Source organism: Notolepis coatsorum (assembly GCF_963971535.1).
Source record: "Notolepis coatsorum genome assembly, contig: SCAFFOLD_293, whole genome shotgun sequence".
NCBI lineage: Eukaryota > Metazoa > Chordata > Actinopteri > Aulopiformes > Paralepididae > Notolepis > Notolepis coatsorum.
The window spans coordinates 88,564-104,002 of record NW_028173127.1 but is presented as its reverse complement, the minus strand read 5'-3'; the positions used below and the strand labels follow the sequence as shown (position 1 = coordinate 104,002).

The window sequence follows — 15,439 nt, the reverse complement described above, 5'->3', positions numbered from 1 at the left end:
GCTAAGCTAGGCTAACGGTGCGTGTCTTCCTACTCCTACTGCATGCACAGAGAAGAAAAGGGTATGTATCTTAACACTCCAACATTTTGGGAACCCTGAAGTTAGACAAGAAGATGCATACCTTTTTCTTCTCTGTGCATGCAGTAGGAGTAGGAAGACGTTTGGAACTAGGCTAATGGAGGAACCTACTTCCAGTGACTGACGCTAAGCTAGGCTAACGGTGCGTGTCTTCCTACTCCTACTGTATGCACAGAGAAGAAAAATGTATGTATCTTCTTGTCTAACTCCAGGGTAGATGCCAAATAAGCTAATTTCCCAAAATGTTAGAGTTTTCCTTTAACAGAGGAGGAGGACAAACTAAGGAGAAGGAAATCAGAGGAACAATTGGGTAAAGAAAATGGGAAGTCAGGCAAAGTCATTAATACATTTGGTGAAGAGATTTGAGTTGTGCTTTGAAGGAGTCCAGGGATGTAGTGTTGCGGATGTCTGGAGGGAGGGAGTTCCAGAGGGTGGGGGCGGCAACACAGAAGTGCGCAGGTTGGTAGTGGGGATGGAGAGGAGACTAAAAGCAAAGGATTAAAGCAAAAAAAAATCTCCTGACTGAACTTTTTTTCAGGCCAAGTCATATTCTTATTTTAACCTCCACTGTATTTCTTCTTAATAGCGTTGGCGTTTTAAGGAAGCCTACTTGTTTCGGTTTCGTCGATAATCCAATGTACAGTTACCCCCCTCACCCAGCCTACCCAACCCCCCCCCCCCCCCCCCCCCAACCACCTCCAATGTACTGTCCCCCCCCCCCCCATCCAATGTACAGTTTCTTCGTCAAATGTATATACTCTTTTTTAGACTCTTATTGTATCACAAACAATACTGTATTTGTAAATCTGGTATGTCATAAATGTATAGATGTAGCAGTATTATCTATCTGTATGTCAAGTATGTCATATATGTTATGATGAATTGAAAATGGGGGACCCTGATGTAAACAAGAGGAAAGTCTTTCTCTGGTCTGCAACTGCAACCCCTTAACAATTGTGTGTATTGAGATGTACTGTATTGTACCGATTCTGCAATATGTTATAACAATCAATCAATATTTAACAGATTGCAGAATGGGTACAATACAGTACGGCTCAATACACACAATTGTTAAGGGGATGCAGACCAGAGAAAGACGTTTGTCTTGTTTACATCAAGGTCCCCCATTTTCAATTCATAGTGACATTTATGACATACACAACATTTATGGCATAGGGACATACATGACATACTACAGGACAGGTATATAGTAATGTTACATTTGTGACATATACGATATGCAAATATACAGTACCGTTACCCATATATCCTAACAGAGATTATGTACATTAGGGTGGGTGGGAGAAAAAATATACATACGGTGGGGAGAGAATATACAGTGGGGAGGAGACCGTCTACAGATACACCTGTGATGTTGCTACGGAGTTAAGCTAATAAAGGATACTCACAACCACAGCAGAGGACTCACATATTTGTACTGTGAAGTAACACGACAATGACAAATGTGTTATTTCTGTTTTTCTTTTTGACATAGTTGCGGAACACGGAACAAGTTAACAACTCACCACCGTCTACAGCCCCCGCATCATACTGTAGCCTAGCCAGTCTCTTGAAACACTGCTATCTTCAAACTTCCATCCTCTCGTAACTTTCTTTTGTTGGGTGGTGCCGCTCATCCTTTTCGTCTGAGAACACTGCGTGTGTTTTCTTTTTAGTGGCCGGCTTACTCCTTCCATTATCGTTATTATGCTGACGTTAGCTAATAACTATGTGTTGGGGATAATGGTTCCGCACGGACCATATTGTTTGTTACATTGCTGTCGGCAAACTCGCTCAGAGTGTCAACATAGTGTTGACATTGAGTTGATGTTAGCTGCTAGCTGGCTATCCAAATCCACAACAGCCAGGCAGCCAACCGTACAAAATACAGTCTCAGCCAATCACACCGATTTGTACAGAGGACCTGCACGCTTGCTATCTTCGGTGCAAATGATACGGGTCTGTGACAAGACAGGTCTGTGAGGGGGAGGGCACTGTGAGCAGCGTGTGTGCGTCAAGCTCACATTTGATTGGTTAGAATGGTCAAAATGCCCTACGCATCTACAAACATATTATACCAGGTAGAGATGTTCCGATACCATTTTTCCCTTTCCGATCCGATTCCGATACCTAAGCTTTGGGTATCGGCCGATACCGATATTTATCCGATACCAGTGCATAAAAAAAAAATTAAAAAAAAAATTATATAAATTATACTTTTTTTTTTTTTTTCAGATACTGTTATACTGTTTTTTAGTAATAACTAGAACGTATGGTATTTATTCAACAACAGGTGATTGTATAGATTTGTATTAGTATCATTAATCAATGAGTATGGGCTGCAGCACTGCAGATATACCCTACTCCAATGATCCACACGGACATTAAACGGTGTTGCACTCGCTACTCAGTGGCTCTGCAGATATACCCTATTCAGTCTGTAAGCTAGTGGGAGATAGAACGGTCATGTTGTGATTTTTGATGCAAAATAAATATTCAACATTCTCTTTTGAAACTCCGCCTCAGACTCTTATCCTTTGGCACTTGCTGTACTTTGCTTGCAGGTCTGCAGCCATTATTGCTGGATTATGTGAATAGCACCAACTTTAGACACGGTAACGTTATCAAGCTAAGCTAACTGACCTAGCTCGCCTTCCCGCATCGACATTAAGATAACGTTAGTAATAGTCAGCTAACGCTAGTCCGTAGCTGCTTAACTTAAATACAATTCACCATGGGTGCATTATTGTTGATAGACGGTCACGGACAGTGTTAGGTCCTGGAGAAAGGACAGGCGATCATCTGATTTGATGTAACGTTAAAAGCGGATGTTGTTCCAACTAGCTATCTTTCCAGCTAATGCTATCATAACACCAGCCAAACACATCCCGATTCCCGTCCGAGCTCCCCGTCACACCGCACTGTCGGGGACAATGGAATTTAAGAAAGTATCTGCTGTTAAAATGACACAGCATCACACTTTAAAACATGTTCATTTTATAATCCTCACTCTCCGCAGGACTCGGCAGGAGATAAATTACATCATGGGATCGGAGGCTAGAATGTACGTGTACTCGCCGATACCGATACTAGCATTTTAGGCAGTATCGGCGGCATTTCCGATACTAGTATCGGTATCGGAACAACTCTAATACCAGGTAGCCAATTCCGTCAGACTCCAAATCAAATTGACGGAAAAAAAAATAAAAAATACTGAAATCCGTCTGGAGACGGAACGCTTTAATGCATGCCTGCTACTGTTGGTGTAGATACAGGACACCCCCCCCCCCCCTGCTACTGTTGGTGTAGATACAGCCCCCCCCCCCCTCCCTCTGCTACTGGTGGTTGAGACACAGGGCCTCCCACGCCTGCCTGGGTTTCTAATGCGCTGTTCAGACAGTGATCTTGATCTGAAGAATACTAGGTTTTTGAACGTTACCCTCTTCAAATCATCTATGGGTTGGTTAGCGCCATTGGAATGTTTGATTTGAATACAGAGCCTATATTTGCATACAGCACTGATTTAAGGACTCAAACAGATAAGATCAAACCCAAACACCCAACATTCACGTCTAAATGGCTCATATATTGAACATAGGGGGTGAGGTCAGATGAAAGAGAGAGCCTGCTTCAGTTCTTAATTGATCCAAGGCTTTGCTGACCAATGTAATCAGGCAGCCAAAGAGGCTGCCGTCAGCCCAGACACCAGGCAGACAGCAGACCAGACAAAGGTCACTGGAGAGCCTCCAACCAGCAGCTTATCTCTCTCTCCAGCCTCAGCAACAGGGCCACGCAGGGTTCAATCTGAGCCTCCGTAGCCTTCACCTCTCTCTGAGAGCCCCCTGGAGGAGTGGGGCTTTTTCAGGCTCGCTAGTAGGCTGAGTGTGCCTGGGAGGTGGAAAGGGGAGGCGAGGCGGAGAGGGGAGGCGAGGCAGAGAGCTTGATGCTTATCGCCCCCGACAGAGCCGGGCTAGTGATGACCCTGGTCCAGCGCTGCGAACGCTTGGCCGAGCACATGACTGGGGCTGCAGCGAGCAGACTGGAGCCAGCGGGCTGACCTGCCTCCACCCAAACAGGCTAAACGCTGAGTGCACTCAACACATGCTGACTGGTACACTTGCATTCCAAGTCAAGTGTGATGGAGGCCGGGGGCTCTGAGGAACTGTCCATTTTCGCAGAGGTAATTGATAGCAGCAATACCGCCTTAAAAGGCCAAATTTCTCTCTCCACCAGGAGACGCCTGTGGGGGGGATAATGCGTTCGGTCGCATGTGTCCCACAGGGCCGGTTTGGATGAAACATTGCACATAGGCTGACCTTTTGCTAAATTGTGGATTTTGTTGTGGATCTATTGTGATGTTTCCTCTTGATCTGTGAAGCCCATGGGGGCAATTCGTTGGTGATTTCGGGCTACACAAATACATTTAATTTTATTTGAATGAATTCCTATCATTGTCCATTGAAATAGATATTCAGTATGACGCTTCACCTGTTGAACAAGAGAAGATGATACGACACAGGTTCTCTGCTCAGGGCCTCAGGTACTGAGCGCTCTGCCTTCTGTTTACAACACGGAGATGCTATAGTGAACATATTTCATTGGTCTAGGTTAACCACACCCCCATGTTTAAGTGTGTACTAGTATAATAGTGTGATAGTGTAATAACGTGTAATAGTGTGATATTGTAATACTGTGTAATAGTGTGATATAGTATATTACACACTATTACACAGTAATATACTATATCACACTATTATACAGTAATATACGATTACACACTATTATACACCGTTCTAGTTTTGTATGGAATTTTGCAGAGCTGTTGCAGATTTTGCTTTCGTCTGGCAGCCAAGAACTTGATATTCAAATGAAGAATGAATGAAGTTCACACATTTTACATTTGCGAGATTACTTTTCAAACACATTCATTCTCCAACCACCTGGCAATTGGTGAGAAAGAGGCCTTCTTTCATCACTTGGCGACTGAGAGGAAGAAACGGGTACTGTTAGCACACCAAGTATTAGCAAACTATCAAAAGAGCTATGTGGAAAACCTGAGCAACTCAAGCGGTCCATTCAAATGTAAAGCAACCTTGGGTCTTATGAAAGGCGCTATATAAAACAAAGTTATTATTATTATTAACCTCTTAAGCCCAGAGCCTATTTTCTGAAATTCATACCTAAGTAAATGGAATATTGCTCCACTCCTACAAGGTCCAAGGTACAAGGTGAATTCTCCCATCCGGACCAATGCAATTTCTTTTTTTTATCCACTTTTTCTCCCATTTTCTATTTTTCTCCCATCCCAATTTTCGTATCATCCAATTCAACCCTCCCTTGTCTTTGAACGCTGTTTCTTGCCTCCCACAAGCCGGCTGCAATGTGGACTAAGTCATACATAGCACGAGTCCCCTCCGATACTCGAGGTAACAGCAGTCGCATCTTTCCACCTGCACGGCTCGATCTTTCAGCGTCAGGGGTCTGGGCTTTGGAGGGGCCCCGCCCCTTCCTGATTCTACTGCGCAGGCACACCAACCGACCTGTAGGAGTCGCTGTCCACAACGCCCGATCCCCACCCATCAGTTTCCCTCCCCCTAATACTGCCAATGTGTATTAGTGCGGACGACCAGCTAAACTGAAAGCAATGTGGAGCGCTGGGCTCGAACAGGGAGGCGAACCTGTTCGAGCCCAGTCTCCAGTATTCGTGGTGAGCGCCTTGCCCACTGCACCATGTAGCCGCCCGGACCAATGCAATTTGAAATATTTTTATAGAATATAGAATAGCTTTTGATTAGGGCGGTCAGGTGGCGTAACGGAGATTGCGTTCGTCACCAAACCCCGGAGCGGCTAGATTTGCCTGTTCGAATCCAGCTCACAGCTCCGGGGTTGTCACCAGCTTGGCTGGCCGTTCACACTAATACAATTGGCAGTATTAGAGGGTGGGAGAAGCTGGCGGGGTGGGTCCGGGTCGTTGTAAACAGCGACTCCTACAGTTCGGTCGGGGCGCCTGCTAAGCGCGGATAGGACTTGAGTGGGATAGTGTGATCCTTCCACACGCTACGCCCTCTCAATGAGAATCCGCGCTGCCAGGTGAAAAGAAGCGGTTGATTGGCTGGACGTGTGTCGGAGGAAGCACGTGATAGCCTCCACTCTCCCAGACCGACTGTGGGGGGTAAGTGCGCAGCGACCAGGAAGGGGATTGGGAATTGGCATAACGACTAACATTGGGATGGGAGAAAATCGGAGGAAAATGGAGGGGGAAAAAGATCAATAATAAAAAAAATAAAAATTGCTTTTGATTGGGATGCAGTCTGGGAAAATATCCGGCTGTCCTCACGCAGTCCAGATCACCAACAGATTAATCAAAATTGTATTCATAGGACTTATTTGACCCCTAGACGATTCAATCTAATGGGTCTCAGACCTGACTCTCGATGTACCGTATGTCCAAACGGTGCCATCAGAACATTTATGCATATGTACTGGGAGTGGGAATGTCCTCCTGTTGAGCTTTTTATTTAATTTTGTATCCTCTTTTTCTCCGCCTGATTTTTCTATTTATCTCCCCATCCCAATTTAGTCGTTATGCCAATTCCGCCCCTCCCCTACCTGGTTGTTGTGCGCATGTTCCTCCTACTGGTCGGTACAAGGGAACCCTGAAGTCCACCACATGCTTCCTCCGACACATGTGGAGACAGCCAGTGGCTCTTTTTTGACCTGACAGCGCGGACTCTCATTGGTGAAGCGTAACGCGTGGGAGGTCACGCTGCCTTCGCCATTTCCTGCCTTTCGCTGAGCAGGCGCCCAGACCTGACCTGTAGGCATCGCTGTCCACAACGCCAGATTACCACCCACGACTTCCCTCCCCCTAACTCAGCCAAACGAGTTAGTATGACGACCGGCCCAAGCCGCAGGGCAATGCTGACTCCGGGAGTCGAGACCGCAGCCTCTTGCATTGGTGATGAGCGCAATTTCCGCTACGCCACCCGACCGCCCCCTGTTGAGCTTTTTTGGGAAGAGATTACCACCCAGCTATCAGATATTTTCTCTCTGACTATACCTGTCCTACCTTCTGTATTATTATTGAATGAGGTTTCTCAATTACCGACCTCTACACATGTGAAGAGACTCATTCTAGCCGGCCTCACAGCCGCCAAAAAAATTTATTGCCTCACGATGGATACAGCTAGCCATTAACACTGAAGAAGGAACACCTGTTCTGAAACATGTCTGTTGTATCCGGCTGCGATTCAAATTGTCGAAACCTGAGAGTGCTGGTCCGGCTTCCTGCTTTTTTCTACTTATATCTTTGGGATTGCAGCACCCAGTGTCAATTATTGTGAGCGCGGTCTAACTTGACTTTCACTCACGATGGATACACCCAGACAAGCTATGCCCGAAGGTATGGATTCTTACCTACCTCGATGTGATATATCTGGAGATATCCACTGCACGAGTTTTAGGGGTTAACGAAGTGAATATTGCTATCTGGTTGGCAGCGGTTGCAAAACTTAAAGAGCGCATATAATGTTCAATTGCTAGATAATCTATTATATATTATGTATTTAACTCACGTTGAGGTCCTGGGGTGAGTGGGGGGTGAAGAGCGAGCGAGTGCCATTGTCCACTTGTTTTTTCTTTTAGTTTTTTCTTGTAATTTTAATTATGTATATTTTCTGGGCCCCCTTTGGCTGTGGGTCTGGTGGTCGTGGGCTCGGACTGGGGGGGGCCGTGGTTCGGGGGCTCTGCTGGTCGAGGCATTAAAGAGCCGTGATGCTTTGGCCCACAGGGGCGCCGGACTCCGGGTCCTCCGGGGTTGGGGTTCGTGGCTGCCGGGCCTGGAGATGGAGGGGGCTCAGGAAGCCCATTTTATAGTAAATGTTTTATTTTCCTTATACTTTGTGACAACTTATTTTAACTGGTTATGTATGTGTTCTGGGCCCCTTTGATTGTGTCGGAGGGTCACATGCTCGGGGTGGGGGGGGGGGCCTTGGTTTCCGGCCCTCGGCGGGTCGGGGTGTTAAAGAGGCATGATGCTCTGACTCGCTGGGGTGCCGGACTCGGGCTCTCGAGGGTTGGGGATCGTGGCTGCGATGGTTGGTGAGGGAGGGGGCTTGGGATGTTAAATGTATAAACTGTCTAATTTATTGTCTAATCATTGTTGTGTTAGTTGATGTTTTTGGATGTCTTTTTATGTATTATTGTTATTATTGTGTTGTGAGTTGTGTTGTTTCATGTTTGAAAATTTTAAATAAAAAAGATTTGACTACAAAAAAATAATATAGAATAGCAGGCTTATAAATTACCTTATTATAGCCAATTCGCACATTTATATATATACATATATTATCTTTCAAATGGTCGAATTCAATTTGGATTTAGTATCACCAGGCATGCATAAGAACAGATAATGAAATCTACTGTAATCTACTGTACTTTTTTATTTTCACCACGGTGCAACCGTTTTGAAACTAATTTCAGATCTAATTGTTGCTGCATGCTAACAATAGGGAAGAGAAACTGACTGCGTTTCAATATTTGTCAATAACGTTAGGTTTTGTGGTATATTATCCCGAATAATAGGAGTTATTAAAAAAATGCTATGAACCTTGAACCCCATAGATCCTTTCAGGAAGTGTAGTTTTGAAAAATTCCAATGCAGATCCAGAGCTATGGATGTCCGCTACAAAATGGCAACAAAAAATACTACAATTCCCATGATTCAAGGTTTTCCAAAATGGTCGCCTCTCACGAAATAATCAGACATTTCGAAAAAAAAATCTATCTAATAACACTTTAACCTATTCCTAAACTAACATATTGATGATAATATACATTATAAACGCTGTAGTGATATGGTTATGATGTTTATACTTGAATACGTTTGACCAAAAAAAACGATATTCTTGTAGAACATTCTGGGGATATTGATTTATGACATGATGTCATTTTGGGACCGGTACCGGTCCCCGTCGGGAGGTTAAACCACACACCTGTTCCCGTTAGGGAAAAATTACTTGGAACATGGCGCTTAGACAACAGCTCTAAAGTGTCCGCAGTAAAGGTGAGTTCACCTCATGTGTCGCGCTACAACCTCATGTGTCTGGAGTCTCTGGACTGATGTCTTCTTTCTCCTCCACAGATCATCCTCAACTCTATGCACAAGTACCAGCCCAGACTACACATCGTCAAGGCAGACGAAAACAACGCCTTCGGCTCCAAGAACACGGCCTACTGCACCCACGTCTTCCACGAGACGGCCTTCATCTCTGTGACCTCTTATCAGAACCATAAGGTAACGTGAAGTAATCCTTTATACAGAATACAACTCTAATGTGTGAGTGAGAGAGAGAAAGAAAGAGAGGATATGAAGTGGAGTTAATTTATTTCCCCTTTAGGTTCCATGTGTGAGCAAAGTTTATTGTTTTCCTAATATTACTATGATAATACTAGAGTGTTTTCTTAAAGGGCCACTTTGTTGCAAGGACAACATAAAAGATGGAAGGGTCATCACGTCACCGTGTAGCGTGTGTGAACGCACATTGGTGCCAAGTGTGGAAACCTTCAGCTCACCCAACATTGAGTTGAATGGGATCAGCCGTCATTTAAACAGGTTACATCTTGTTTGCCAGAATCATCTGCAATTTGTGGCATTGTTAGCTAGCTAACGTTTGATATATTGGTTGATTATTTGATACATTTATTGATTCATTTTAATACAGGCTGCAATAAAACTGACACCAAAGTCTAGCACCAAGCAGAGCATAGAATGCTGGTATTCTGACGTGATGACCCTTCCTTCTTTTATAGTTTCCTTGTTATAGAACGCTGGTATTCTGACGTCATGACCCTTCCTTATAGTTTCCTTGTAATAGAACGCTGGTATTCTGACATCATGACCCTTCCTTAGTTTCCTTGTAATAGAACGCTGGTATTCTGACATCATGACCCTTCCTTAGTTTCCTTGTTATAGAACGCTGGTATTCTGACATGATGACCCTTCCTTATAGTTTCCTTGTAATAGAACAGGATAACCCTTCCACTACCACACTACAGAAGGTTAACCCTTTCACTACTACGCTAAACTGTTAACCGGCTGTAGTGTGGTAGTGAAAGGGTTAATCTTCTATAGTGTGGCACTGAAAAGGCTCATATTTATAACTTACAATGACATACCCTTCATAAAACTCAACCCCTTCAGTGATTTATTATACACTGGGGCTATCTAGCGAGCGAGCACCAACCAAGAGAACACAACGGTGCGAGAGAAGAATCGAGCATCAGAAATACACGAGGGCCGCTGTATATTCCGTCCTTTACGCTCAAATCCCCAAGTGAAACGTTGACATCAATAAAACCCGACCCCCCCCCCCCCCAATCATGACCATTACAATTAACACTAATCGACCGACATAAAAGCTTGATTGTAATGTAATTTTTCCCAGATTACTCAGCTGAAAATAGAAAACAACCCGTTTGCCAAGGGGTTCCGGGGCAGCGAGGAGGGGGATCTGCGCGTCTCCAGGCTGCACGGGTACGTTTACTAAAGCATGCTTCTCATTACAGTTAAAAGGATCCTTGTTTGACATAACCTGTTGGCACAGTAAATCCATCTTGGGAAGTTTACGACCTCCTCCAGTTCGCTTTTTAAAAATGTATTTGTGTCATGCACCTGTGGATAGAAAAACTCTGCCAGGAGAATAAACGTGTAGCTACGGCACAGCGAGGTAACTCCGTTTTGTTTCCCCGCTCCTCGTCGTCGACGTGCAGGAAAGACTATCCCGTGATTTCCAAGAACCTGATGCGCCAGAGGCTGATCCCGTCACACAGCCACCTGGCGGGGGGGAAGCTGGGCCCCGGGGTCCTGGCGGGCCACCCCCAGGTCCTCTCCCACTACCAGTACGACAGCGGGGTCCCCCTGACCGACCCCCAGGACCCGCTCTCTAGCCACTTCCCTCAGAGCAGAGACCCGGGCCTCCTCTACCACTGTTTCAAACACAGAGGTACGTCTCCATCCGACACAAGCATCTCTTAGCATGTTAACTATTGTGATGACGATGGTGATGATGGCCGTATATACAGGGGGGTTCAAGAACAGCATGCTTATGTTACCAATGACTCTTTGCAACACTAACCCATCCATTCTACATTCACTGCACAGACATCCAGATGCACACACTCATTTTAAACATTCACTTTAGACACTTAACACTACACCATATTTGATATATTTATTACTAAAAGATTTGCACTACATCTCTACCTAATTTTTACATTTTGTTTGCACTTTAGTTTTGTATATTTTGTATAGTGTTTGGTCTTTATTCTTTTTACTTGTTTTACTGTATGAAGCACAATCTTAGGAGGCTCATACAGAACCATGTACCTTATAATGTGACAAATAAAACAACACTTGAACTTGTCTGTGTGTATCTGCAGACAACACCCGGCACCTGGAGCTGGGGTGCAAGCGGCCCTACCTGGAGACGGCGCCCGCGGCCCCGGAGGAGCACTACTTCCGCCCCGCGCCCCCCTACGAGCCCCCCCTGCTGTCCCACCCGTACTGCGGCGAGGCCATCTCCTCCCGGGACGCCTGCATGTACAGCGGCATGGAGGCGGAGCCTGGCCCGGGGGGGGACGCGGTGGACGACCTGAACCCCCCCCCGCTGAACATGTGGGCGCCCATGCAGCCGTACCCGCGCTACAGCGTGGAGGCCGCGCCCTACCAGCCCTTCACCGCGCACTTCACCAGCACCGCCACCGTCACCTCCGTGGTGCCGCGCCCGCCGCAGGCCGACCTGGGGGCCTACAGCCCGGTCCAGCGGGGGCTCCCCGGCGCGCCCCTGTCGTCCTCCTCCTCGTCCTCCCCTCACCTCCCGGGGCCCAGAGACAGAGCGGCCCACCCCCCCCTGTACCACAGGAAGCCCGGCTCGCCACTGCGACCTCACAGGGAGTTCTCCGCCGATCCCGCGCAAAGCACTATGTCCGTCCGGGACCCCGCCTACCAGTACCAGATGGGGCTGAACGGTGTGGGGACCCACTGGACCGACAGCTAATGCGGAACACCGCCCGCTCTCCCCGGTCCCCCGAGCCGCCGGTCATGAGATTACTTTGAAATACGGCCATGATGACTTTTGCCAAGTTGCTCTCAGAAGCCATAAGACTTTAGGATGAGGTGGTGCAGAAAGTAGTACCGCATGTTCGCCAGGATACGCTGCAACGTTTAAACCTAGGAGTCCTGGTCGGAGGAGCATCATGTGATGTGCGGCGCTGTCTGTGCTGATGATGAGTAGTATTTCAGATGCCGGCTTCCAGTGTGCGTGCCATGTGAATAATTCATTTAAAATCTAGGGTATAAATATAGGATGAAAATAGTGTGCCAAAAACGCTCCACACACAGAGGAAGATATTATTTTGTATCAACAGTGCAGGGAGAGACATTTATGTTTTGTATAATGTTTTTTTTGTATGTGCAGAGGTTTTTAAAGATACCAGCCAAAAAACGACACATGGTCAAAGTCTCTCCCACGGTGTGTGTACAGAAACACAGAGTCAGGCTGGGAGACGCACTACGAGAGCGCCGCGGTCACGAGGAGCAGGGCTGTCAACCCTCTGGGTTTGGCCCCGGAGACTCCAGCCTTTGTCTCCGAGAAAGGAGAGAACCAAAAGACGATTTTTTATTTTTTTTTCAAACTTGCTTCAAAAGTGAAATATTACTTGTGACAATTTAAGAGACACAGCTGTAGAGGGAGAAGTGGACGTGGTGAATTATCGGGTGCGACGTTACGGTTTGTAAGCGGAGACGCCCCGGTGGTTAATGACTCCAGTGCACACACCTGTCAAGACGTTCCACAGCTGATTGGACATGCGCTCAGGCAGAGGGGCGGGGCTAAACTCAGGCAGAGGGGCGGAGCTAAACTCGGAAGCGTCTTGCTTTATTCTTCATGGCAGGAATGAAACGTAGGCGTATAGAATTGTCCATAGCAGGTGTACATCAACCTATTCGGGTGGGACAGAACAGAATGCCTTTGAGTATGTTTGTATGTTTTTTTTTAGGAGGGCGGGACTCGCCAGGTTTACTCACAACATGTACCCTACACCTTATTATAGCAACATATAATAATTATAAACGATATAAAACAGAGAATACAGTAAAGAAAGAGAGCTGTCAAACGGCAGACCCTCCACCACCAGGGCTTTTTAAAGCAACACCGTCTGTCGTTTCCATGTGCGTTCATCAACACCAGAGCCAGAGTGACATTCCCTTTCATAATCATAATCAGTCAAGGGTGGATAATACACATGTTGGGTTCAGTTCATATGTCGGCCTCCCCTCAAACCAGAGACTCTGGTATTTATAAAGTTGTATGATCAGAGGTGTCTGTGCCCCCCCCCCCCCCCCCCCCCCCCCCACCGACAGGATAAAAAAAGGTCCTGGGGGAGCCGTTCATGTGGAGTTGGAAACTGAGCAGCTCTCATCCCATTATTCGCTCGTGGTGGTGTTGCGTGATCTTAGCGTCCATCCTTCTGAGAGAAGGCCACAGTGTTAGCCAAAGACTTTAAGCCACGGCCGGGGTGGTTAGCAGCGTGTAGCGCTCTGGCTCCAGCCCCGCCGCTCCAAACAGCCTTCCTGGTGAAGCGGGAAACAGCAAAGAGCCAGATGGGAGCTTAGAGAACCGTCGTTAACCCGAGGAACAGAGAGCGGCACACAAATCCCAAGTCCCTGAACGTCGGAAAAAACCCTCACAAGACTCTCACAAATGTGAAACAGCCCGAGTGGGCGAGGAGCGACATGGCAGAGTGACCTGAGGGTGAGGCTCAGAGTGACCCGAGGGTCCGGGTGGCTCAGGCTGGACTCTCGTGGACGAGGAGGGAGGGCCGGTGAGAGACTCTGCATTATCCCTTTATTTCATGTTAAGGATTGGAATACATTTTTGAATATTTGACATTTTTCTTTTTGCACACCAATAAACATTTTCATACCTCCTATTGTTGGTTATATTTGATCCTTAAGGAGTTACCGGTCTGTTCCAGTAAGGAGGGCTATGTATGTTATATGTACATCAAAATTACTTTGACTACTGAAGTTAGTTGAATAGCAAAAGTAGTATCAGTATATCAAATTGTATGGTAAACCACGACCCCCCTAAGAACAAGGTCTATTAAAATATGTATCATTTTAATATTAATATATATATATATATATATATATATATATATATATATATATATATATATATATATATATATATATATGTACACAAGAATGCTTAAGTACATGTGTTTAGAGTGTAAGTAAATCATAACAGACTACATCGCTGTTATTATAAAACTGAATGTTAAATGTTTTAAAGGGGTAGTTCCCCTAGAGTGTAATGCATCAACAAGCTGAACAAAATAACCAATAACTGTCTCGTTAGCCAAATGCATCATGTAAAAAGAGATTTATCCAAAGACTTCTCACTAAGAAAGTCAAGCTATTGCAATGCTGCAGTAACTTAATAGTACTAGAAACTATATTCTCAGCATCATACTTTTTAAACCGATATAACTATAATAATAATTTCTTAGCATTATGTTATTTTGTTAAATGATAGTGTACTTTCTCAGAAGTCTAATATGAACACGGCTAGCCTCTTCAAAATCCCCCCCCCCCCCCCGAAGTCCTACTCTTACACTTTCATGGTTTACAAAAGAAAGAAATTTTTTGTTCAAACTAATGGATGACTCTCCTTTTGTTTATGACATGAACTATGGAAAAAAGCGTAACTATGTATCCTTTTTAAAAAAATATCCTTATTTCTTAACGTCAACATATTACATCAAATGACCTCAACGCTGTTTCTTTGCTATACCTCCCACTGCTAAAACAAGGTGGACACTCTCCGAAGATGAGCGAGACCGTTACTGTCCAAGACATGATCTGAAGTCAAATCTGAGTCCATTTAGTGGTCATGGGGTAAATCACAGGGGGGAGGGGCATCTTACCCCGGTTTACCCTAATATGGCTATAGGTGAAGTTTACGTTTGATTTGTAAGTAAATCCTTCAACACTTACCTCATCCATGTTGACAACTCTTTAGGCCTGTGTACGGAAATCCTAAGCCTAACCTGCACGTTCACTAGGGATACTACTGGTGGAAAAGAACGGAGGAACGAGCGTTTAATAAACCGATGATTATCGACATACTGTAGATCACTTGAGCGGCAAAGGTGGGCGGCGACTCCACCCCACAACTCAAGTGCTTTTCATTGTCTCCGACAAGCTCCGTAAATCAGGAGACATTTCAAAGGGTTTCCCAACAGCTCAGCGACTTCCGCATATTATTTAGCGTAATGAAAAACGTGCGCGGCGCTCGAC

At 45.6% G+C, this 15,439-nt stretch overlaps 1 protein-coding gene across 1 annotated transcript in view; it reads left to right on the top strand.

The window, feature by feature from the left end:
• tbx4 (T-box transcription factor 4) overlaps positions 1 to 12,134 on the top strand; it is a gene marked incomplete at both ends in the record, with an annotated part of 59,459 nt that extends 47,325 nt beyond the window's left edge. Inside the window, 4 exons of the mRNA XM_084338856.1 lie at positions 9,221 to 9,373; positions 10,524 to 10,612; positions 10,849 to 11,081; positions 11,518 to 12,134. Coding sequence (XP_084194982.1) covers positions 9,221 to 9,373; positions 10,524 to 10,612; positions 10,849 to 11,081; positions 11,518 to 12,134 — 1,092 coding nt within the window. The remainder of the gene's footprint in view (positions 1 to 9,220; positions 9,374 to 10,523; positions 10,613 to 10,848; positions 11,082 to 11,517) is intronic.
• Between the last annotated feature and the right edge of the window lie 3,305 nt (positions 12,135 to 15,439).